Here is a 26,431-nt window from a genome sequence, read left to right as displayed (position 1 = left end):
AGACGAGAGTGGGGATCCTAGATGAGCTTTATTAGGAGGAGGATGTCCAACATGCTATAGTGCAAATCTTGACATTGAAGTATACTGTCCCACAAGATGGATGGGCTGGCTAAACAACGTATGCCATTCAGAGGAACAATGCATAGCTTCAAGCACAAGCACTAAGCTGCTAACAGACCCAGTCGGAGAGAGCGAGCTCTTAGATGGGATCTTGCTTCCATAGAGAGGCTTAGAGAGCAGAAGCCAGATTTGCAATGGATGGACAGACATACATGAGTGCGCCATTCTAGAGTCGTAGGTAGCAGAAGTCAACCATATGTGAGAGATGGAGATAATGGCGCAAGAAAAAACATGGGTAGTCAACATGACAAAAATCCTAAAACCCTAGGTGAACCCAGGCTAGGGTTAAACACACTCCCTAAACTCAACCACAAACAGTAGCCCTAACCCTCCTAACTAATTAATTCATTGGCCCCTGCATTAAGTATTACAATATTTCCAATATCCCCAACAATGACAATGCCCTGGTGTACAAAGAGTGATCTCAATCACCCAATGGAAGAATGCTTAAATCTTTGCATTTAGATGAAAAGGTGAAAAGATCATAAACATTTAGATGTGTAGGATAGTAGATGAAACTGATCTCTCCTGCATGCAGGCTCTCTTTGACACAATGATAATGTATCTCAATATGTTTTGTGCACGTGCGAAACATAGGATGTCATGCTACTGCAATAACACTTTGATTGTCAGTAAGTATAGGTGTACGTGGCTGCAAACGTCCACGAATATCTGCCATCAATCTTTTGAGCCACACTTTCTACCACCATGTATGTATTGACTACCTTCATAAGACTATAGTATATTGGATCTTACAAATTAAATTATTTTATAGAATAAGCGGCAGAACAAAGGAAAGAAGGGAGTTTGTAAGCGACTTTAAACAAAATTCTGAGTAAATGAGGGAAAAAATAACTAAGAAACTAGTAAGCAAAGCTACGCCTATGTTCTCATGAGTACTAGAGCATAAGCTGCCATCTGAGTTTCGAAAGATTCTAAAAATCTCTAGGACAAACCAAGTACTTACTAAGCTTTAAATCCCAACCAAACAATAAAACTTCAATCTCGTAGTAAATAGGGCAAATGCACAGAAAATGCTCCTCTACCTCCACCTCCTCCAATGTGCATAGTCTACAGATTCGTTGCACTTAGGGTGTACCTGTGGCTCTCCCTGTCTCAATCCTCAGCTGATGGGATGAGACCCCTATCTGTCTGATGGCCATCACAGAGAGAGAGAGAGAGAGAGAGAGAGAGAGAGAGAGAGAGAGAGAGATGATATCATATGATTGTATTAAAGTCCTCTTGAGACCCTTCAGGATCTATGGAACTGGTGACTACTATTAATCTAAATAGTGATTAATTACATCTGGTGAAAGAAATCTCTATCAAGCTCTATGTTGTGAGTATTTGTTGAGCTAGTTTGTGGCTAACCCACCGACTTTGTTGTGGTGCTCCAAGTCTTCTTTTAGGTAGCTTCCAAGCTTTCGGGCTAGATGTTCTAGTAGGTTTTTCAGGTTACCCATGCTGCCACTATGCTTAACATTTTCAAAGCATGTGTTGCTCATCTTCTACATGTCCTATAGGGCAGGTTTTGCATATCCTTTCCCCTCTTGGGATCCTAGGTCGCACCCACCTACCCTTCTTCACCTCTAAATCATGTAAGCTGATTCTTACATTGCAGATTAAATGCCTTCTAAGCATCGCAGTATCTTCCCAAAGATATTTCTGAATTGCATTCATGTCCATCGAGTTAATTAATTTCCTGCTTGTAAAACTACATTTTTATTCCTGGGTCTAGCCATAATTACTGTAGCATTTTTTTAAATTCTTGAAAAAAAAATTATGAAGCATTTTCTGTATTACTAGGTTTCTAATTTAATTTGAAACTTCTGGTATATCAGCAGCTTTTATGCCCCATAGCTCCATCCCCTAGCTGAAGCTAACCCTAAGGTTGGATTGGGAGTTCAGTCCAACATCAACATTTCAAGCAATCAAACGATTGATGAAGAAAGATCCTACGATACTAGGCAAGATCGTGGACTATTTTGTTATGGAATTTCAGTACAAAGGGAGCTGATACAGTCACTAACTAATCTCTCTTTTGCTCTGTCGATTCACGGACAAAATTCACAGGCGTAGGCATCCTGAATATCCTCCCAGCGTCTCTCATGGATTGCATGCCCATAAAGATACGTAACTTTTTTTTCTTATGCTTATCCACAAGCCCACAATTCCCTAGATGGTTCCCTCATGCCACATGTGAACATTTTAGACCTTTAGCTTGGTACACCATTTACCCCTCTCTTGGGGCACAATTAAAACATTTGCCCCTTGGCATTTTTACACATTTAGGTGTACCTAGGCCTTAGCACTCAGAACCACCTAGTCGATGCCAATACACCCTCACCTAGGACCTTGCCAGTTACTTCCCTTGACCATTTAATTTACGCACATGAAATATTACAGAAGTCGGTCATCTAAGAGAAAATGTCCATCGAGCCTTCCGAGGTCATGCTATCTCGGCTAGAGCATAACATTCCTTCCCTCTTCAAGCATCAACGTCCTCGATGATGAAATCTGGGAACACTCTCCGTAACTAGGTAGCTTCCGATAGAGGTAGACCATGCCATGCAACCAACACCGTGGGTATCTTCCGATTGCGCACTTGCATTCTTCCTCGGTCCACGATTCTTGTTAGTTTGCGTCTTGCATTATCCTCTATGTCCTGAAACAAAACAACACCTTCGATTAGTGAGTCACCAGTATGCAAAAATTTCTTTAAATGAGAAACATGAAACACTGGGTGCACCTTACACCCCGGTGGTAATTCTAATTTATAGGCTACCTTGCCTATTCTTTTTAGAATTAACCATGGCCCACAATATCGAGGTGATAACTTAGCACACTCTCTTGCAGTCAAAGACTTAGAGTGCGGAGGAACTCTGAGAAAAACTTTTTCTCCTTCCTTAAATTCTCTAGCGGATCGATTTTCATCTGCATACGCCTTAGCTCTATCCATAGCTTGGCGGATGTTAGCTCTCGCAAGTACTAGCATCTCCTGTATCTGAACCACAAAGTTTGCGGCACTAGGCACTTTCTGAGGTAGTCCAACTATAGTTGGATTCGCTGGTCTATAACCATAGTTTAGCTCAAATAGACTGAACCCTGTAGAAGATTGTTTTCTATCATAGTAGGCAAACTCCAACAATGGCAACCACTTGTCCCATGTATGTTGCCTCAATGACACATATGCTCTAAGCATATTCTCTAGAATTTGGTTGATTCTTTCTGTCTGACCATCCATTTCTGGATGATCCCCACTACTCATTCCCAACTCAGTCCTTAGTGTCTTAAATACTGCAGTCCAAAAATGACTGGTAAATTTGACATCTCTGTCTGACACTATGGATTTGGGTAATCCATGCAGACAAAATATATGTCTGATAAACAAATCCGCCACGTGCGGGACACTAACAGACTCTCTAGTCGGAATGAAGTGAGCCATCTTGGTTAGACGATCAACCACCACAAGGATAGAATTATACCCTCCTTATGTCGTAGGCAGCCCTACGATAAAGTCCATGGAAATGCTCTCCCACTTACTTAGTGGTATTTCCAAGGGTTGTAAAAGTCCGGGTGGCTTCACCCGCTCGGCCTTACTTACCTGACACGAGAAACACCGTGTCACATATTCATGAATATGCTTTTTCATCTTTGGCCAAAAGAAATCTCGCTTCACGAGATCATATGTCTTCTCGACTCCTGGATGTCCCACACATGGGCTATCATGGCATTGTCGAATGACTCTCTGCCTGAGATCATTCTAATTAGGTACTACTACCTTGCCATTCCTTTTTAGCATACCATCCCTTATGGCATATCTTGCATAAGTTTGTATGCAAGATTGGCCTTTTCTGGATGCCAAGTCATCCTTTTCCCCGAGTTTCAATACATGAGCCTTAGGCCATAGACTCTGGACGAACTCGTCTACCTTTTGAGTTTCTCTAATCTCGGCCATTAGACCACTCTCTAACACCGTGAAACTCATGTTATGCATAATGCGTGACAACGCATCAGCAACTTTATTATCCTTGCCTCTTCGGTATCGAATCGCAGCTACTTTCTTTGGACCTATTTCTACCCCCTCTAGAGTAATTATGAATCCTAAATATTCAAGTCTAACCATACACAGTATAGTTTTCTTCTTATTTACATAAAGACTGGCTTTCCTCAAAGTATTGAACACTATTCTTAAGTGTTCGCGATGCTCAGTAATACTTTTACTGAATACCAGAATATCGTCAATAAACTGTACTACAAACTTTCCGATATACGGACATAGTAAATTGTTCATAAGCATGATGAATGTAGCTGGAGCATTGATAAGTCCAAAGGGCATTACCAAAAACTCATAATGACCAAACTTGCTTCTAAAAGCGGTTTTATGCACATCCTTGGCTCTAATACGGATCTGATGGTAGCCACACTTAAGATCTATCTTACTGAAAATTACGGCCCCATGTAATGCATCTAACAAATCATCGATCCGAGCCATCGGATACCTCTGCTTAATAGTGATATTATTCAATGCTCTGTAATCTATACAGAGGCGAAAAGTATCATCTTTCTTCCTCTTTAATATCACTGGCGAAGTAAAAGGTAAAAAACTGGGTTGAATCTGCCCCAGCTTGAGGTATTCTTCCAGTTATCTTCGCACCTCAGCTTCTTCTGTAAAGCTTAATCTATAGGGAGGCCTATTTACAAGTTCTGCCCCCGGGATAAGCTTAATTTTATGTTGAACATTCCGCTCTGGATGTAACCCATAAGGTAACTCATCCCCAAAACAATCAGAGAACTTCTCCGATATCTCTTTAGCCAACTAGGCCATTTCCCCATCTTGGGTAGCCTCAGTGCTAGCCGATGCATCACCAATTGACTCTACCGATGCTATACACAGACACAGAAACTCTTTTGGAGTCTTCCGAATTTCCATGGCTAAAATCAATGGTCCTCGAGGTAGATCCTTTTCACCTCGCAAAACATATTCTACCCCATTCATCTTGAACTGGTAAATATGCTTTTTCCAATCAATGGATGGATTTTTCCAAAAATGCCAAGCCATACCTAGGGCTATATCTGGGTGATCAAGCCTGGTCAACTCAAAGTCCAACTTCTCAACATAGTCCTGTATTCGAAGTTCTAACTAGGTAACCCTTTGGTCCCATACTTCAGTTGAACTTCCGTCCGCCATCCTGACCGTATAAGCATAATCAGACGAACTAGTTTTCAACTTGAGCCTCTTAATAAGCTTCGAGTTAATTACATTGTGCATTGACGCTGAGTCAAACAACACAATCACATCATGATTGGCTACTTGTCCTTTCATTTTGATCAACTCGGGCTCATCGAAAACCGTATACCCCGTTGCTGCGGGCTTTGAAAGGATGTTATCAGGTGCACCGCTTACTAACTTAGTAACAGACACACTTAACAACACAGGTACTAACCTCTAAGAAGGTCCCGCTAATTGCATCTGCATATATTCCGCATTGGGACTCTCCTGCATTTCCACGTTGCATTCAGATATTATCATATTGGCCGTGCGACGGTCTTTGTTTAGTGGACAATCTTTCCACTGATGTCGCTGAAGGCAACTGAAGCACAATCCTTCTTTTCTAGCTTTTTCTTTTTGCTCAGGGGTCAACGAGGACTTTGACCAAGCCCGGGCTGCCATTGGAGTTACTTACCTTTTCACCCCAACGGTGATACTTGTCTTTGCTAGTCCTTCAATCGGCTTCACCTGCTTGGTTTGGCCACTTGGCTGCGAGACACTTGTCTTTGAAGTCCATTTCCTTTGAAATCCCCCTTTTCTCGGGTACTCATGCTGAGTCCCTGCCTGCATAAACCCACTAGGTCTGCCTCTGGCATCCTCATAGTTCAGGGCTATTGCAATAGATTCATCTAATGTAGTTATATATTTAGCCCGAACTTCCATTTTAATCTTGTCGTTTAGTCCATAGATATAGTCTTTCAACTGAACCGACATAGGGAGAGGGTCTGTTATTTTCATAACACATTCCCTGAACTTATCAGTGTACTCTGCCACCGACAAATTCCTCTGGCAAAGGTTTCTGTAAGCATCCCAAGCTCGGGACTCTTCGTCAGGTGGAAGAAAGTGTTTCTTAAATTCAGCCTTAAACCCTTCCCAGGTGGTAGGGGCAACCTGATCTTTCTGTTGCTTTATCCACCACCTATCCGCTGCCTCAATAAACAGGTGAGTGGTCTCGCGGATTTTCTTTAGATCAGATCTGATTTCACAATTGGCGAAGGCTTCTTCCCACTTGTGTAACCAAACCTCGATCACATCAAAACTGCGCTCGGTCATCCGACCAACGTACTTCTCCAGTCTATAGTTGGCAATATTAGGTACCTTGACCTTCGCATGCTCTGATGAGTGTATACTGGACTCTGGCTCTGCTAGAGCTTTGCCCTTTTCATTTCTAGATGGTCTAGCCGACAAGGCTCGACAAGGCTTGCACCATTTCTCTAATTTCATTTTGACCAACGTTCACTTGAAGCTCTTGGTTCATGATCTGTTGTAAAGCATCTTCTAGTACACAACTCCTACCCACCAGAGTAGGCGTTGTGTGATGGGACACTTGTTGTGTAGACCGTGCTCTAGATTCACCAGGATTCACCCTGGAATCTTGTCCCTCTGCCTCCATTCTTTCGAAAAGGAAAATAGTTTTTTTTTTTAAAATAATAACTTCTTTCCGTACGTCAAAAACCCCAAAAGTATATCACACTTCAAATTCTCCTTTGCTGTACAGGAATAATAAACTGCAAATTGAAAATTTGTATGGAAGGGAAAAGAACTGCTCCCTGGAATATCCCGGAGTCCCGAATTCCTTTCTTCTGCCAAGCCTTTGCAAGCCTCGAAAATCTGCGCCACCAACCAAGGCACTCACCCAGCTATTCGCTTCTCTCATTCAAAATCAGCCTACTCTTTGTTTCGGAATCAGCCTCAGTGCTCACGAGCTATTTTCGTGACCACATCCCAGATGTGCAACCTCCCACGCATCTTTGGCGCTGCTCATCAACCTATCGTAGCTGCACTGCTCCTATTTGCTGCCTTGAGGAGCTGATAGATGGCCAGTCGATCGAACCAGTACCTGACTACTTCGTTGGGCTAATCAGCCACGCATCGCCATCGAGCCCCCATGTTACCATCGCTGCCCGTGCATCGCCCATCGCCACGCATCATTTACCAAATGAATAACCACCTCTAATCCTTGCCTGATGCCGACGGCTGAGACGGCCAAATCCCGTGACCGTTTAAAAGCACACGTTGTAATCCCCTCGTCCAGCCTGAGCCACGCTGATTTCACAGGTGTTTCACCCAACAACGCTTATCGCGTCGAAGGGCCTTTCTCTAATTTCAGTCTCACGCGCCACCATTCCCTGGCTCTAAGCTAACCATAAACCAACGGGTTCACGTAGACAGCTCGTCCCTTCTACGCAACTCGTTCATCCACGCTCCCAGATGTTATGTGCTCTGATACCAAATGATACAGTCACTAACTAATCTCTCTTTTGCTCTGTCGAATTCACGGACAAAATTCACAGGCGTAGGCATCCCGAATATCCTCCCAGCCTCTCTCATGGATTGCATGCCCATAAAGATACATAACTTTTTTTTCTTCATGCTTATCCACAAGCCCACAATTCCCTAGATGGTTCCCTCCTGCCACATGTCAACATTTTAGACCTTTAGCTTGGTACACCATTTACCCCTCTCTTGGGGCACACTTAAAACATTTGCCCCTTGGCATTTTTACACATTTAGGTGTACCTAGGCCTTAGTACTCAGAACCACCTAGTCGATGCCAATACACCCTCACCTAGGACCTTGGCAGTTAATTCCCTTGACCATTTAATTTACGCACATGAAATATTACAGAAGTCGGTCATCTAAGAGAAAATGCCCACCGATCTTTCCTAGGTCATGCTATCTCGGCTAGAGCATAATAGGAGCCAACATGACCATGGTTTAATATGGGTGCAAGATGGTCCTATTTATGGTATGTCCTCAAAAGAACAAGTAGAGTCGTTTGTGGACACGTACATTTCAACCGATAGTTCTCTTTTAAAAAGGCCTAGAAAGACACTTCCAAACGCACAGACATAAAAGAACTTGGAAAAAAAAAAACAATGCATGTAGATTCGGATTTCCTCACCCACATATGCACAAAACGCAACTCCTCTTACCATTAACAAATCCATCAATATCTGCAATCTACCCAAAACAAAAAGAAACAAGTATCATTGATGCTTCTAGAAAAGGAGACAATCACATTGTCCTATAATGACTCCTACGAATTGCTCCTCCAAATCATTTTTTAAAGGGCTGCATTACAGAAGGTCTTCTCAAAATATTTGCAGGGCTTTGTTATCAGATGGTGCTTGGACTTCTTCTAGGGCACAGCTTGTTGCAACTTGTGTTCGATATTTTTCTTCTCAGTTTGGGAAAGCATATTTACCTTCACAAGAGGTCATGTCAAACAAATGGGAGACAAGTGCGTGACAGAGAGCTTTTTTTTTTTTTTCAAGAAAATTACTTCATTAAGTATGAACAAAAACCGCGAGAGCAAGTTCAAATGTAGGAGTACATCATGCAATGCATGAGGGGAGAAAAAACCAGCTCAAAATGAGCTAATTAAAAACCAAGACGGAGGCTGAAAATGCCATCTCAACCTTGAGGGAGACTCATAGAAGACAGTCTCCTTTCTGCTCCTTAGCACATTTTTAAATATAGTAAATCTAGGATTTCTTACAGTGGTATCAGAGCAAAATTTGCTCCTGCCTGTAGGAAATGCCCCCCACCTTCTAGCGCCGATCTGATACATCTTTTCCGCTAGAAGGATATCCGTGCACATTGTGCATGGAAGAGATGGAGAGGATGAGCGTAAAAATTTTTCGCGCCAACCCTACCTAAAGTCATCTATGGCCTCTCCATCTCTCGCACATCACGAGTTGATGTGAATGGACACGACAAAAATCGTGTCTTTTCAGGTGCTTGGGCTGTCCCAAAACCAAGGGACGCACCTTTTCCACCATCGGACACACCTTTTGATGAAGAGTCTCGACTCCTCACCCAAGGGACATACCCTATCGTGGACAAAAGGACACACCTATTCATGTAGGGACACCCCTTTTAAAAACAGGGACATACCCCTTCATGAAAAGGTGCACCTATTCCAAGGGTCACACCCCTTCGAATAGGCACACCTTTTAGGCACCAAGCACTTATAAAAGGGTACCTAGAGGGGTTAAAATGAAAAACCCGGCCCCCAACCTTAGGGTTACCCTAGCTACCCTAGGGTTAAATAAACCCACCCTTCAATTTTTGGGCAACCACCACATGTAGGCAGCCCAAACAAAAAAGAAAAAGGGACGAACCTTTTCAACGCCTACAGATTTTTCGTCAAATCAGGTTGGTTTCGCTGCCAGCCCCTGCTCGCGCCATCTCGCTGCCAGCCCCTGCTCGCTGCCACCCCTGCTCGCTGCCATTTTGCTGCCAGCCCTGCTTGCGCCATTTCGCTGCCAGCCCCTGCTTGTGCCATTTCGCTGCCAGTCCCTGCCTCGCCATTTCGCTGCCAGCCCCCTCACCATTTCGCTGTCAGCCCCCTCGCCATCTGCAGCCCCTAGTCTCGCTGGTTTTTCGGCCCTGTTTCCTGCCAGCCTGCAGCGTGAGCACGGCATCAGCCAGCCATTTTGCCGCAAATCAGCCTGCAACCAGTTTTTTTTTCGCCATTGATAGCCTGCTCCCCTTGGTTCGCCACCTTTTTCCTGCCAGATCAGCAGCAGTTTCAGCCTCCTATCGCGATGAAGACATCCTATTAAATGCCAAGCCCAGATCTGCTCCTCGCCACCCATTGCAACATGGACCTCCGGACAGAAATCTGCAGGCCTCTTCTATGCAACAATTTGGCAGATTAAATCATTGCCAGGTGGAGTCTTTCCATTCTACTTCTAAGGATTTTCTTGTCATTATCAAATTACAGCAAATGAAAGACGTTTCCTTAAAGCATGGAAACCCCTGGTAATTCCCCTGGCATTTCAAGGACACCTCAGGCATCATCTACCACAAAATATCGTGTTCAGATTGCACAACCAGCCCATTTCGGAGCTTTTGCATCGTGGGTCTTCAGTGTCACGTGCCCTCCTAGTGATTTGGACCACATCCTATATCTTCTGCGTGAGGCACCTCAGCACAGTACAGGTTGTGTTCCACGAGACACGAAGATACCCAGAACCCGATATTCCTCAAGAGTTTGCTGTCCATCTTTGGAGAGAATTTTACCCCTCACCTTCAGCATCTCCAGGGTACTCTCCACCTCCTTCAGCTCCCAGATATCCTCCTATACAGGTTGTACCTTCCCCAAGACAGTATTTACACTCCGAAGGCACTCCTTCTCCTGGATATCCTCCACTTCCGACAGCAGCTCCTTATCCCTTCTCAGGTCCGTGGACTCTGCAACCTACTCCTGTCCTCTCACGAGCAGTAACACCCCTTTCGGCATCACCATTACCTCAGACAGGACCTCCTTTACCAGACTTCCACGGGTGGTTCCATCCTGCCTCACCTACCCCCTCCAACATGAGCAACCTCAGGGAGCAGCCCGAATCTTCTTCCAGGAATGGTACAAACTAGAGCGCATGTTCGCGCTTTTCTCACAGGGATCTCCGATATGTCGCAACGCTCGCGTGAAGCCTCTCTAGAGATCAAAGACTCAAGTCCAAAAAAGACCCCTGAAGTCAACGTACAAGGCGAAACACTACTGCAACTTCAAATTTCCCAGCTTCAGGACAGCATCTCCGACTTGGTCCAGAAAGTCCAACGACTTCAAGATTCTCGCAGTACCACACATACAGAGGATGACGTGACGCAACCAGACGACTATGCGGATTCATTCCCACCAGAGGTAGAAAACACTGAACTGTTGGGGTAAAGGCACATTGCCTACCCTTAATTAAAAGAATTAAAGATAGGACACCTATGACTGTCTTAAGACAGTCATAGGGTAAACCTAATCCTAATAAAACATAAGTGAGTTTGTGGTGTGGCTCACTCTTCACTTCACACCCACACTAGTGTGTCTCTCTCTGACTCTCACTCTCTTGCTCCCTTCCTCCACTCTTCCCCCTCTCAACTGGTATCAGAGCCATCGATTTCCCCCCTCTCTACCTCATCCTCACCCATACCGTACGGACGTACGGACAGTTCCGTACTACCGTACGTCGTCCGTACGACTGTACGGACCAGGGCGCAGAGCCGTACGGTGGCGTGTTTTGAAGGGGATACGGTGGTCGCGGGTGTGTGCATCGCAGGCGGCGCATTTTGTCGCGGGCGATCTCGTACAACAGCAGCAAGGCGTGGTCGCGGGCGCATTTCGGCGCATACTGCACCTTTTTGCAGGTCCTTGACGAGGGCGTGGGTTTCGCCAGCCTGCTGCAGTACAGCAGCATAGCTGCTGTGTTTTACAGCAGCTCCTACATCATCTGTACGGACTGTCCGTACAGCTGTACGGACAGCCGTACACAGGTACGGACGATAGTCCTTCACAGCCAGGTACGGACTACAGTCCGTCTGTAGGTACACTGAGTTGGCGTCGAACCAGCAGGGTCCAGAAACAGCAGGACTTGGTTTTTTTTTTTTGCTGCAAAGTCTCTTTTTTTTTGGGGGGAAGCGCGTGCTGCAAGAAGGACAGCAGTACAGCAAGAGTTTCTATGCATTTACTGAGTGAAAATCTCAGTTTTGGGTGATCTTATTAAAGGGCTTTTGCCTGGATGTGTATGCAGTATATGCCTTGAGGCAGTGTGTAGCCAGGGAGCACACATTTGCTTTATTTCCGCAGTGCATTTGGTGACATTTGTTGCAGGTCACATTCTTTGTACGCACTTTGAAAATCTCAGTTGAGCCACGCTTGGTCAGGGCGCATCGAGTTTACTCGGTCCCTAACTGCCCATCGTTGACAGTGCTCAAAAGATTTTCTTCTTGGTGTCTGTACGTTGTGAGTTGTGTTGTTACCGAGTACACAGGGGCAGCCTATGCATTACACATTGTCAGGTACAAGTGTCAGAGAGATTTCATTTTGCATGCTACCTCAGTGTTGAGGTGTTCTCCACTTGATTCAGGTGTCAGATCAAGGGGCTTTTGCCCAAACTTTGTTTGATAGCACTTGGGTTACCGACAGAGATCTTCAGATGCATTTTCTCCCCTTGGTATAAGGGTGATTGCCTGGGATTTATCCCATTTACTGTTGCAGGTTTTGTGACAGGCTGAAGGGTCATTTACTGTTTTTTGGGGTGTTTGTCAAGTGGTCTCTGCAATTTGAGTCAGCGACATACATCATCTGAGGTGGGAGAAGTGATCAGTACAGTCAGTACAGCAGTGTTTACAGCAGTGTTGGTGGTTTTTGTCAGATGATTATGCACTGTTAAGCACTTGTTGAGCAGCAGCAGCAGTCTGAAATTACTGTTTTTTATGCCTTTTTGAGCTCAGAACAGTTTGTCAGAAGGTACAGTATTTGCAGGGACATTTACTGTTTTGCTGCAGATTTTACTGACAGAAAAAACAGCACCTTTGAGAGTGCTTCTGGCTCTTGAATAGAGCAGGCTTTTCTGAGAAATCAGAACTTTTATTCAGTCTTTTTACTTCCAGGGAGTCAGGTACTTTCCTCATCTGATATGGCATCAGGAGGAGGTGATTCTTCAATTCTGAACATAAAGAAACTGGAAGGAGCACATAACTATGCATTATGGGCAGAACAGTGCTTGAACGTCCTTCTGTTAAAGAAGATTGCCAAGCCCATAAGGGTAAAGGGTGTCAAGCCATCTGATATGGCAGCTGATGACTGGGAAGAGCTTGATTTGTCCGCAAGGGCAGCTATCATGCTTACTATTTCAGACACTCTTGTGTTCAATGTACAGGCTGAAAAGACCTCTTATGGTCTATGGCAAAGACTAGAAGAATTATATGCCCAAAAGAGCTCAGCCAGTAAGGTTTATTGGCTGAAGAAGCTGGTTGATCTTCGCATGAAGGAAGGTACAGCTATGACCTCACACTTGAGTGAGTTCAATGCTATCTTTACACAGCTAATTGCACAGGGGTTGAACCTTGATGAGGAGTTCAAGGCTACTTTCTTGTTGTGTACTCTTCCTGAGAGTTGGGACACTTTCAAGACCACCCTGTCAAACTCAAATGCCACTCTTATTTATGCTGATGTAGAGAGCTCTCTTCTTATGGAAGAGATGAGCAGGAAGAATAATGCAGGCAGCAAGTCTTCAAGTGCTTTGCAGGTACAGGACAGAGGCAGGACTCAGCAGAAGGGGAGATCTGCTAGTAAGTCCAAATCCCGTAGTCAGTCCCGTGGCAAAAAGGACATTGAATGCTTTTATTGTGGCAAGAAGGGACATGTGAAGTCGAAGTGCTTCAAGTTCATACGGGATCAGAAAGCCAAGAAGGCTGAAACAAAGGATGCAGGAAATGCAAGCAAAGGCAAAGGCAAGGCCAAGGCAGATGACTTGGATGCAGTGAATGTTGCAGCAGAGGACAGTGACAGTGACATACATGATGTTTTATGCTCTTCTGCTGTAATAGCACATGCTTTGGTTATTGATGGTCATGACATGCACACCTGGCTCTTGGATTCAGGTGCTTCTTTTCATGTTACACCTCACAGGGAGTGGTTTACTTCCTACACAGGTACTCATGGAGTTGTTCATCTTGGGAACAACTATGCATGTCAGATTGCAGGGATTGGCAGTATACAGATAGTATTTCCTGATGGACAGTCATTTATGCTTGATGGTGTTCGCCATGTGCCGCAAATCAAGAAAAATCTGATTAGCACTGGCTTATTAGATGACAGTGGTTACCACACCACATTTGGGGATTCCAAATGGGTGATTACTGATGGCCAGACTGTAGTGGCTGAGGGTTTTAAGAGTGATACCTTGTACCCTCTTTATGTTTCCAGTGTGGGTAATCATGTTGTTGCCATAACCGAGCTACCAAAGGTTTCATTGTGGCATAGCCGGTTGGGACACATGTCTGTTAAAGGAATGCAAGAACTGTCACGTTTGGGTTATCTGCCGCCTCTCTCTTTTTCAGATTTGCCTACTTGTGATCATTGTATTTTTGGCAAGCATTCTGTGACTCCTCATAAGAGGAGATCTCCCCAGAATAGAGCACCACTTGATCTAGTGCACACTGATTTGTGTGAGATGCCACAGTTATCACTAGGGGGTGCCAAATATTTTATTACTTTCATTGATGATGCCACACGTAAGGTGTGGGTCTATTTCTTGAAGCATAAGGGAGATGCCCTAGATGCTTTCAAGAGGTTTGTCGCTCAGGTTGAAAATCGGACAGGTTGTAGGCTGAAATGCCTCAGATCCGATAATGGGGGTGAGTATGTGTCACATGCTTTTGTGCAGTTTTGCCAAGCTAAGGGCATCAAACAGGAACTCACAACCCCTCATAATGCATCTCAAAATGGTGCAAGTGAGCGGATGAATCGAACTATTCAGGAGAAGGTTCGATGTATGTTGTCTTATGCTGCATTACCCCATGGCTTTTGGGCAGAAGCCGTGCAAACAGCAGTTCACATTATTAACAGGTCACCAAATAAGGCTTTGGAGTTGAAAGTGCCAGAGGAGGTGTGGTCTGGCAAGCCACCCTCATATAAGCACTTACGGGTATTTGGCTGTGAGTGCTTTGCTCATGTACGCAAAGATCTACGCACCAAACTGGATCCAAAGTCTATCAGATGCATCTTTATGGGATATGGTGACGAAGGTGAAATGGGGTACAGGTTATGGGATCCCGTTAAACGGAAGATTATACGCAGCAATGATGTCATCTTTAAAGAAGATAGTGTACACAAGGAACCCGTGCAACCTGTGGAATACAGGAGGGTTATTTATGATGATGTTGGACAGCAAAAAATGCCCATTTATATGCAGCAGCAGCCTGCTGCAGATCACCCTGTTCAAGAGGGTATACAGGCTGACAATCAGCCAGATAATTTTGCCAATGATGCACCACTGGATGTGCCAACAGATGGGGCTGTAGAACAGCCAGATATGGTGGTACAGCCACCCGTCATGCATGAAGAACAGGCTGGACAGCAGCCTAATCCTGAACATTTTGTGAGGAGGAGCACCCGTGCACAACGGCCTCCTGCCAAGTTTGTTCCAGGAGCCAATAATGTGGCTGATTTTATTATGCTGACAGATTGTGGTGAGCCTTCCAGCTTCAAGGAAGCTATGGGAAGAACAGAGAAAAAGAAGTGGGAGAAAGCCATGCAGTCAGAAATGGACTCCCTACTTCAGAATGATACATGGGACTTGGTGCAGTTACCTGCAGGCAGAAAGGTTTTGCCATGCAAGTGGGTTTACAAAGTCAAAGTGGATTCAAATGCTTTACCTCGGTATAAGGCCAGATTGGTTGCCAAGGGATTTAAGCAGGAGAAGGGCATTGACTTTGATGAGATTTTTTCACCTGTAGTCAAGATGACTACTTTGAGAGCAGTGTTGGCTCTTGTTGCTCATGATGACATGGATTTATGTCAGATGGATGTGAAGACAGCTTTTCTTCACGGAGATATCCATGATGAGATCTATATGAGTCAGCCAGAGGGATATGCTGTTAAAGGGAAAGAGCAGCTTGTGTGTAAGCTCAAAAGGAGCTTGTATGGACTCAAGCAGGCGCCAAGAGAATGGTACAAGAAGTTTGATGCCTTCATGCAGTCCCAAGGGTATCATCGGTGTGAGACCGATCATTGCTTGTACACCAAACGGGCAAAGGATGGCAGTTTGATGCTACTCATTCTATATGTGGATGACATGCTTATTGCCAGTAAATCTCAGCATGAGATTAGTGCTTTGAAGAAACAACTGCATAAGTCTTTTGACATGAAAGACTTGGGTGATGCAAATCATATTCTTGGCATGCGTATTACTCGTGACAGGTCCAAGGGACTTTTGTTTCTGTCACAGAAAGAGTATATTGACAAAGTACTGCAGAGGTTTAAAATGGAGGGGGGGAAGTCCATTAGTACCCCGTTGCCTCCACATTTAAAACTCAGCAGTAAGGACAGCCCCAGATCAGATGATGATAAGGCTGAAATGGCCAAGGTTCCGTATGCATCTGCAGTTGGATCTTTGATGTATGCCATGGTTGCCACTCGTCCGGATATTGCTTTTGCGGTGGGAGTCATCAGCAGGTATATGGCAAATCCAGGCAAGCGGCATTGGGAAGCAGTGAAAGGTGTCTTGAGGTATCTCAAAGGTACCAAAGACTTGTGCATATGCTATGGTAGGCAGGATGCATTGGTGCATGGTTTTACAGATTCAGACTATGCAGGGAATGCAGATAACCGGAAGTCTACTACCGGTTATATTTTCACATTTGCAGGAGGTGCTATATCATGGGTGTCTCGGTTGCAGAAATGCGTTGCATTGTCAACCACAGAAGCTGAATATGTTGCAGCCACTGAGGCTTGCAAGGAAGCAATATGGCTTACTCGGCTGGTGGGAGATTTGGGCATTACAGGAGATATGCCAGTTTTGCATTGTGATAGTCAGAGTGCTATCATGTTGGCAAAGAATCCGGTCTTTCATCAGATGACCAAGCACATAGAAGTGAAATATCATTTCATCAGGGAGGTACTGGAAGACAAGCGTCTTGAGCTTGTGAAAGTACATACTGATGATAATCCTGCAGATTTGCTCACTAAGAGCTTGCCTACAGAGCGGTTTGCACATTGCCGCCACATCATGGGATTAGGATGAGACCATTCTTACTTTATGGTCTAGTATACAGTAACTGTATATTGCTGTAATTTTTATTCTTTTCTCCCCTTCAGGCAAATTGGCCTTTAGGTGGGAGGTTGTTGGGGTAAAGGCACATTGCCTACCCTTAATTAAAAGAATTAAAGATAGGACACCTATGACTGTCTTAAGACAGTCATAGGGTAAACCTAATCCTAATAAAACATAAGTGAGTTTGTGGTGTGGCTCACTCTTCACTTCACACCCACACTAGTGTGTCTCTCTCTGACTCTCACTCTCTTGCTCCCTTCCTCCACTCTTCCCCCTCTCATGAACTACGTGTCCTCTACCGTTTACTTCAAGCTTCCAAAACTAAAAGACTTGACATCAAACTTCCGGAAGCCTACACTGGTCAACACAATCGCCGAGCAGTTTACCAATGGCTCGCAAAAATGCGCATGTATTTTGATACTGCTGACCTCACTGAAGGCAAAAAGATCGCCTTGGCAGCCTCCCTCCTCAAGGATACAGCTTTTCTATGGTGGCAAAGACGCTTAAAGGATGGCAAAAGTGTGTTAACATGGAAACGTTTTGAACACGTGCTCCATAAGCAGTTCATACCTGCCAATGCGGACTTCCAAGCAAGATCAAAACTCCGACAGTTGGAGCAAACGGGCTTCCTGTCTTCCTACATCTCTCAGTTCACCACATTGGTGCTGGAGATTGATGGTTTGACTAAGGATGATCGCCTTCATGCTTTCATCTCAGGCCTAAATCCCTCATTACGCATTAATGTCCTTAAAGCAAACATCACCACCACAGCTGGCGCTATTGCTTACGCAAAGCGCATTACAGATTTTCAAAACACAGGGAAGCAGAGTGCTAATCGCACACAGAACTCTACTATGGCCAAAGGTGCTCGCCCTCAAGATAACACCAGATTTCGAAAAAACTCCGGTAATCAAGGTCAGCAACAGTCTCAAGATCCCCCGAAGGCTCAAAAATCATATGCTGGATTTCAACAGAAGCACTCCTCCAAGGATCGCGCCTCTTTTTCTTCACAAAGTCATTACCGACATCCCCAACATAAAGGTGCGGCCACTGACAAGAAGAACAACTCCAGCACAAAAGGACTTTGTACCATCTGTACAGGCGACCATAGATGGTTCGATTGTCCCAAGCGACCAAAGCAAAATTCCAATATGGAACCTAGCACTTCCCAAAGAGAAGATGCTACCCCAGCACAAGACAAGAAAGGCAAAGCTGTTCGAATGGCAAATACCATCCACCTGAGCCTTGCCAGCAACCCCGAACCTTCCCTGGCCACTCAAGTACTTTGTGTTCAAGGATCGATTCGTGGAATAACGGTCACTATCCTCATCGATAGTGGCTGCTCTCATAATTTTCTAGCTAGTTCTATGGTCGACAAACTTCAGTTGACCACCAGTCCTAGTCTCATGGACTATCAGATTGAACTCGCAAATGGAACTACTTTCTTGTGCAACACCAGGATTAAAAACTTGTCTTTTCGCATCCAACATTATACACACAAGTTCAACTTCGACATCATGCCTCTTTCTCAGTACGATGTCATACTTGGACAACAGTGGCTCTACGACTATGATCCATCAATCAGTTTTCGCAGCCATACTATCCAGTTTGTCCACCAGGGAAAACTTATTGAGCTAATTGGTTCTAGGGACTCTCCTTCAACCCCAGTTGCCTCTGCCCTACAAGTAAAGAAGTGGGTTTGTAAACGTCAAGTAAAGACTTCACTTCTATTGGTTACGGTAGTCCAGGAGACACCAACAAAGGATCCTCCTGAATACCTCAACCAACCTTTTTTCCAGCCTTACTTGGATATTTTTCCACAGGAATTGCCAAATCAGTTACCACCTCGACGACCAGTGGATCACTCAATCGAACTTATTCCCGGCAGTAATCCACTGTCGAAACCTCCTTATCGGGTTTCTTACACTCAAAATGAAGAAATCCAAAGACAGGTCACCGAACTACTCGACAAAGGTCACATTTGGCCCAGTCGCCGCCCTTTCGGATCTCCTGTACTACTTCTGGAAAAAAAGAATAAGTCAATGCGCCTCTGCATCGACTATCGAGCCCTTAACAAGCTCACTATAAAAAACAAGTATCCATTGCCTCGCATCGATGACCTTTTCGATCAACTTCTACATGCAACACAATTCTCAAAGATTGATCTTCGTTCAGGTTATCATCAAATTTGCATACGAGAAGGCGATGAGTACAAGACAGCTTTTCGAACAAAGTATGGATACTATGAATGTTTGGTCATGCCCTTTGGGTTAAACAATGCCCCGGCCACATTCATGACACTAATGAACGACATCTTCAGGCCTTTCCTCGATAAGTCCGTCATCATTTACCTCAATGACATCCTCGTTTTCAGCAGATCCCTACATGAGCACAAACAACATCTTCACCAAGTTTTTGAAGTTCTTCGCACAAATTCTCTCTACATCAACATTGAGAAGAGTGAGTTCTTCAAAACCCAACTCGAATATTTGGGACATGTTATTTCAGCTCAAGGCATCTCTGTGGATCCCAAGAAGGTTGAGGTAATCCGAAACTGCTCTTTTCTCGGATTGGCAAACTTCTATCATACGAAGGTCTATCAGTTTTCCGAAATCGCAGCTCCTATGTCCGAATTATTGAAAAGCATAGCAATTTTTCAGTGGCTTCCCGAAACAAAGTATAGTTTCCAACAACTTAAGCAAGCACTCACTACCACACCAGTTATGGCTATTGCTGACCCAAACCTTCCATTTGAGGTCATGACCGACGCTTCCGACATCGCTACAGGAGCAGTCTTGATGCAAGAAGGCAGAGTTATTGCTTTTGACAGCCATAAACATTCTGATATCCAAACCCGATACCCGGTTTATGATAAGGAGTTTCTTGCCGTTGTACATGCTTATCGCTCTTGGAAACATTATCTCATGGGAGCCGACTCTGTGGTCAAGACAGACCATCACTCTTTAAAGTATATCTTTACTCAGCCAGTCATGAACGCTCGGCAAGCACGCTGGGTTGAGTTTCTGGCCAACTTTCACATGACCATTGAGTACATTCCGGGACTACGCAATGTAGTTGCAGATGCTCTCAGCAGGTTAACTCTAGCATCAGCTATGGTAATCTCTACATTATCTGTGGATGTTCCAAATTCATTCAAAGGGAAGTATTTCAATGATAAAGACTTCGGCACAGCAGTACAAGTTCTTTCAAAAGATCAACCTTCGATTTCCGAACAGAAGATTTTCTCATCCTATTCTTATATGGACGTCCTTCTGTACTATCAAGATCGCGTCTGTGTACCACATGACAAGGATGTTCGACGTCTTTTGTTAAAAGAGCATCATGTAGTTCCTTATGCTGCCCATCCAGGCATCAACAAGACTTATAGGTTACTCAGTGCAACATACTACTGGCCTCAGATGAAAAGCGACGTCATCAAAATGGTTACATCTCGCTTATCTTGTCAAAAAATGAAAGCAAGCCGACGACTTCCAACAGGACTTCTTCAGCCTCTTCCAGTTCCAACTGAAAGGTGGGAAAGTATTTCCATGGATTTCATTACAACACTACCACGATCCTCCCGAGGTAACACTCAGATTATGGTAATTGTTGATCGATTGTCCAAAATGGCACACTTTGTTGCTTGCAAAAGCAATGCACAAGCTCCGGACATAGCCAAACTCTTCATACAACACATCTTCCGACACCATGGATTGCCCAAGAATATCATATCCAACAGAGATCCTAAGTTTACCAGTCACTTTTGGATTTCACTCTTCAAATCTTTGGGTACAACTCTACTGTTCAGTTCAGCCTACCACCCAGAATCAGATGGCCAGACTGAAAGAGTCAACCAAGTTCTCGAAGAAATGCTTCGACATTATATTCAGTCACGCTCACGCCTAGCAGCTTGGGAAGAGTATCTACCACTCCTTGAGTTTGCTTATAATAACTCTTTCCATAGTGCCATCAGCATGACTCCATTCCAAGTAGCTTATGGACACACTCCGATTGTATCAACGAATTTTGTACTTCAACATCGAGTGGCCCTAGCTGATCAACTAGTTCAAGAAATGCAAGACATTCTACTCCAAGTCAGGGATCATATGCGAAAAGCGCAAGAGCGGTATCAACGCTCTGCCAACAAACATAGACGTTACCTAGAATTTAACATTGGTGACATGGTGCTATTATTTGTAGCCCCACATCGCTATAAGACGGTTAAGTCTGTGTTTCCTAAGTTGCGACCAAGATACTATGGACCTTTCCGGATCGTCAAGAAAAATTCACCTTTAAGTTACAAATTGGAATTACCACCATCGTGGGGTAAAATCCATCCGACATTTCATATTTCTTGGCTAAAGACGTACGTTCCACGCGATGAAGCAGTTCCTCCTGCAAGTGATTATGTCCCAGAAATCGAAGACGATTATGTTCTCCTTATTCCTGAGCGTATTCTGGAACATCGATAGCGAGAGACTCGACATCGACTTATCACGGAATTCCTTGTTCTTTGGCGAGATCTGGACGACTCCGACGCTACTTGGCAATCTGATGAAGACTTACAGCAGTACCCTGACATTTTACAGCAGTATTTTCAGAATTTGCTGTGATATTTTCTACATCAGTTCATTATCTGCACCAAGGTCTTATTTTGAGCGGGAGGGGATGTCACGATCTGTGACGTATTCCTTTCTCTATTTCTAGACTTATGGATGGTTTGATGAATGGACACTTGTGGAAGGGTATGCCCTTTCGACGGGACACTTCCTATGAGGCACAACCTTTGCCCTTTCGAAGGGACACTTCCTATGAAGCACAACCCTTCACAAGAGACACTCTATTGAAGAGACATTTCTATTGTAATGTACCCTCTCATCAAGGGTCACACCCTTCACAAGGGGTACACACCTCTTCATGCACACACACTTTGGAGTACACACCTTTTCATGTGTGACTCTTCACTCTCTATATAAGGGAGGCCCAATTGTATGGATGACACACAACGGATACCCTACAGACATTCAAGCAATACAATTATTCCTTGTTCTCTGCTATTTCAGTCTCCTTTCTGCTCCTTAGCACATTTTTAAATATAGTAAATCTAGGATTTCTTACATGATGGTACACCCTGGCGCAGGTACAGCTGCAGATGACGGTGAATTTCTCCCACCCCCCGGCTTTAAAAAAGGATAAAAGAAAAGAGAAGGAGAAACTCTTCTTGGACAGACACCCCAACAGGCCACACAACTCTTCTGTGACTCAAGATTAGGTCACACTCTAAGGAGCGAGATGCCTTACCCAACCTACCGGTCATTATACATCTTCTTGAGATGCAGCGTATAAAGCACCTCCTGATATCTACACTGCTCCCTTAGCCCCTAGCTCATTGATAGTCAATCAGACAGTACTCCAAATATGTATGATATTTATATACTAAGACCACTGTCACATTATTTCTACAACTATTTGTGCACGGAACATTTTTCAGGATTACTTTCAAGCAGAGTCCTCTTTTTTCTGGATACATTTGACCAAAAACAATGAAAAAGCATCTGCAAGACTTACCTTGAGGATCTACCATTTTCTGCAACCTTCTAAAAGTAAGCAATGTCAAAACTATAATGAGAGAAAATTGCAGCTCCAAAACAAACCTTTTAATGAGGATTTTGTAAAGAGTTTGCAAAATAGGACAAAGCTCAACTGGAACAACCCGCTTGTTGCCATCAGGGTGCATGACACTCAGGCTTGGTTGTCTAAGTAGCTCATAGAATGCTTCCACAGCTGAGACACCCTACAGAAAGCAAATATTGCCTTATCATATGCTGCGCTCAAGCTGTGTTACGCACACATGTGGAAGCATGAAATCCTTTAAAAATATTACATGCCAACAAGTCTTGTATACCCTTTCAAATTTGCATACACAAAACAGGAAGGAGTAGAGCAAAGTATCATTATTACAGAAGCCACACCTGAATCATTCCAACTCCTTGAATACTATCCCCCATATCTGGTCTGAGCTCTCCTTGAGCAACCTTTTGACCATACCAGGCATTTCTTCCCTTCAACAAGGTAACGTAGGTGTCAGCAAGAAGTGGGCCAGCCAATTTTTCGGGCTCCACTGTCAGCAAATGGGTGATAAAAATCATCTCAGATGTGCAGTGAGCAAAGTAAACCGATTTACTTGTAGCACTCTCGTTTGTCAGTGCAGCAACCATACCTGCAAGTAGATTCCAATCTTATTAGCACATGACTCATGGGAGAACCTCTGAAGTGCAATGAGCAACTAAACCAACATGGAAGATGAGCAGATAATTCATGGAGCAGATAATTCATGGAGGATTGTCTCTAATGTATGCAAAGAGCAACCTAAACCAACTGTCAATCATGAGAATAGCACAAGGCAAGTTGCACTCCTGTTCCATAAAGCAAGAATTAATCATAAAACTATGCAGAAACACATTATACCAATGATAAGCTCTGAGCAGCTCGTGAACCCTCCCCTCCGCCCCCCAGGAGTCGCCTTCCCTGCTCCCCTTCGCCTTGCTCCCGCCTCCTCCTCCCTTTATTTCCTCTGTTTTTACCCCTTCTCCACTCAGTATTTGGCCTGGCCTGCAGTTCGTTTTCTGCCGTGAAGTACTGTAGGGAGCTGTTGGTGGTGCCACGTTCATCAGGGGCTGTTTTTTCTGGTCCCCCTTGGTCGTGCCTAGCCCTGGCCTCCCCTTCAGCTGTGGCGCCCTTATTTCAACCCTCCCCTAAGGCTCTACAGCTCCTGCGCCACTCCCAAGCCACCTGGGACAGGTCCTTGTGTTGGTTTCTGTTCGCAGGCAGCTTTGAAGTGCCGCATTGCAGCTCGGGCTGCTCCCTGGAGATCCAGCCCTGCTCCCAACTACTTCTTTGGTGTGTTCTTGGTTGTGGGTGTACAAGGAGCAGCTTTTCAGCTGCTTTTGGTGCACTCTTGAGCTTCTTGGGCTGTGGTTCTCCTGGCTGAGCCAGGGAGGACAGTTTGGCAGTTATTTCTAGCCTTGTTGCAGGTTTTTTGGGTCCTTTTGGTGTTTTTTGCCAGCCATTTCAGACTTAGAGCTTTCTTTAGCCTGAGCTCTTGGCTGGCCTTTCTGTGGAGATCCTGCTGCTTTCGTCCCCCTTTTCTTTTCCCTCTCCTTTTCCTTTTTCCCCCTTCCTTTTTCAGAGCATGGGGATCTTTGCTTTTACCTTGGAGAAAAGAAGCTTAGTGGATATTTTGTCTATCAAAAGGGCTCCTATGGCAGCACCTTCAACTCCCACTACCATCAAGGTTTTACTTTCTCCCCAAGATAAACAACATGTGAAGTTAGCAGTTTAAGAGTTGAAGAGTGATTAGTCGAATTAGCATTGCCAGAGCTATATTATGGGGACATATTCGCTCAACAAAACTTTAATCCTATTTGTTTTGGTCCGTGGAGGCTAAGTAACCTATGTTTGTCCATGGTTTAAAAAAATTTTATGCATGGGTTAATCTTTAAAGCTTATGTCTAAGAGGGGTGCACATTATATCAAGATGGTATTCGAACCCATAATCTGCATAGCATCCCTAAAGATAGATATAATATTATAAATGGTCCCTCCTTCCCCTCCATGTCCCTTCCTCTTTACTGCCCCCTTCATAAGTGGTCCCTCCTCCCCTTCGCCAATCTCACCTCGTGGCCCCTTTTTAATGCCCCCTAACTCCGTTATTCTTTCATTGAAACTCCTTTCCTCCCCCCTTTATCCCTTAGTTTAATCATGGCCTTGCCACCATCCCTCTTCTTTCCCCCACAACTAATTAATAGGAATTTTCATTTTTTCAATGTTATGGGGACATACAACCTCTACAAGATAGGGCTGTGGTGACCAGAATTGTTGGACTCATGCCCTCAAGGAGTCAAATAAGGAATTGGTTACAGGCAAGCTTAGCACTAGATGATAACCACATGCAAGAGGTCACCATCCCATTTTCCTTAACAAACACTTAGTGTATCTTTTCCCTTGACACCATGGTTTCACAATTGAGGACATGGATAGGAGCCATCACATGATCTGCTTCCCGGGGCTCCCAAGGGAGTACAAGACCATCCTTCCTTCTATTGGATGCACTTTTGGCACGGTACCAGAGTCTCCTCCAGATAGCACAGCCTCAATCGTGGTAGATGATGGGATTCCCTGAGTCCAACTGGTTGTAGAGAACCCAGAGGAGATCTCCCTCGAAAACCTCAACAAGGGGGAGCTCCGACAGAGGATTGAGATCTCTAAATTATCAGGTCAGTGCCTCCGATGCAAAAAAATGGGCCACCTGGCATGTGATTGCCCTAGAGAACAGAGACGAAACCCTCTCCCCCGAAGCCTCGAATAGACAGGACTCAATGCCCTACCAGGCAGCGATAACAAGAGTCCCAGACCGCTTGGGTGGAACCTTCCGAGGGTAAGTGGAATAGAATCGAGCAGAAGAAGCTAAGTAAGAAGGTCGCAAAGAACCAAAGGCAACGTGCTAGACCTAAAAGTGAGTGGAAGTAGAGAGAGAGAAAGCTTCCTAGTTTCAAAGTCAAAGGATCCTCCATACTGGGGAGGTGAGACTTTCTTTGATCTTCCTTCAAATCCCTCGGAGCCAGTGACCCGAAGCACTCAAGCTTTTAAACAATAGCAAGCCACAATAGAGCCATCCACCTCGCCCCCTGTTACACCCCTCTAGATTTCCCCTCCTCTTCATATCCCCTCTCCGAGTGTTTCCATTCATCTCGAGAATTACCAAAAAGCGAGCGAACCAAAAAAAGAAAAAGCAAGTGAGCAAAAAAAAACAATCAAAACAAAACAATAATAGATTGACAAATCTCCTATTTTAGTAGCAAAACTATAGTTCTTCAAAAGTCCATGAGAGAGTTAGACCTATGTCATTGCCAAGGCATCATTAGTAAAGATACACCCTATATTCGCTCACTTTTCCTCATTCAATTTTTTATAATCCTCCATAATCAAGTTCTCTCTCTCTACCAACATAAGTGATATCACCAATGAAATCTTCCACACATGTCAAAAGTTTCCAAGGACCCCTTACATGGAATAGTCGACATTACATGCATGTGCAAATGCTTGGTTTTTGAAACTCTGTTCACTCTTGGAACAAAACCCATGTTTTTCTGTTTGCAAAAAATCCCTCCCTAATGAATCACTCTTACATCCCACTTATCCAACAAAATCTAAAGAGTAAGTACATCCCTTTGTTTAAAATGAATTAAATTCCAAAACAAATCAATCTTTGCTTATAGAAATTAAAAGTAGAAGCCAAAGACAACATATTGACATGGTCCCAATTAGATAAACTTTCCTCTAAATCCAATGCAACAAATCAGCTAAATGTTGATTAAAATCACATTCAAATGCATGAAATTTTACTAATTGGTGCAAAAGAGGAGAATTTTAACGTCCTCTATCTTTTGATTTACAAATCCGGATGGGGTCATGTTACATA

At 44.2% G+C, this 26,431-nt stretch overlaps 1 protein-coding gene across 2 annotated transcripts in view; it reads right to left on the bottom strand.

Moving 5' to 3' along the window:
* LOC147893388 (putative glycerol-3-phosphate dehydrogenase [NAD(+)] 1, cytosolic) overlaps positions 1-26,431 on the bottom strand; it is a 53,364-nt gene that overhangs the window by 5,950 nt on the left and 20,983 nt on the right. Inside the window, exons 3-4 of one of the 2 annotated variants that reach the window (XM_087385743.1) lie at positions 22,923-23,170; positions 22,605-22,744 (exon numbers count right to left, since the gene is read on the bottom strand). In XM_087385743.1, coding sequence (XP_087241869.1) covers positions 22,605-22,744; positions 22,923-23,170 — 388 coding nt within the window. The remainder of the gene's footprint in view (positions 1-22,604; positions 22,745-22,922; positions 23,171-26,431) is intronic. The other variant, XM_087385746.1, reaches the window with a different exon arrangement.

The sequence above is a fragment of the Dipteris shenzhenensis genome, chromosome 15 (genome assembly GCF_047967505.1).
Source record: "Dipteris shenzhenensis isolate YYH24624 ecotype China chromosome 15, Dip_SZ_1.0, whole genome shotgun sequence".
In the NCBI taxonomy this organism is placed as follows: Eukaryota; Viridiplantae; Streptophyta; class Polypodiopsida; order Gleicheniales; family Dipteridaceae; genus Dipteris; species Dipteris shenzhenensis.
This window is presented reverse-complemented; position numbering and strand designations above follow the sequence as displayed.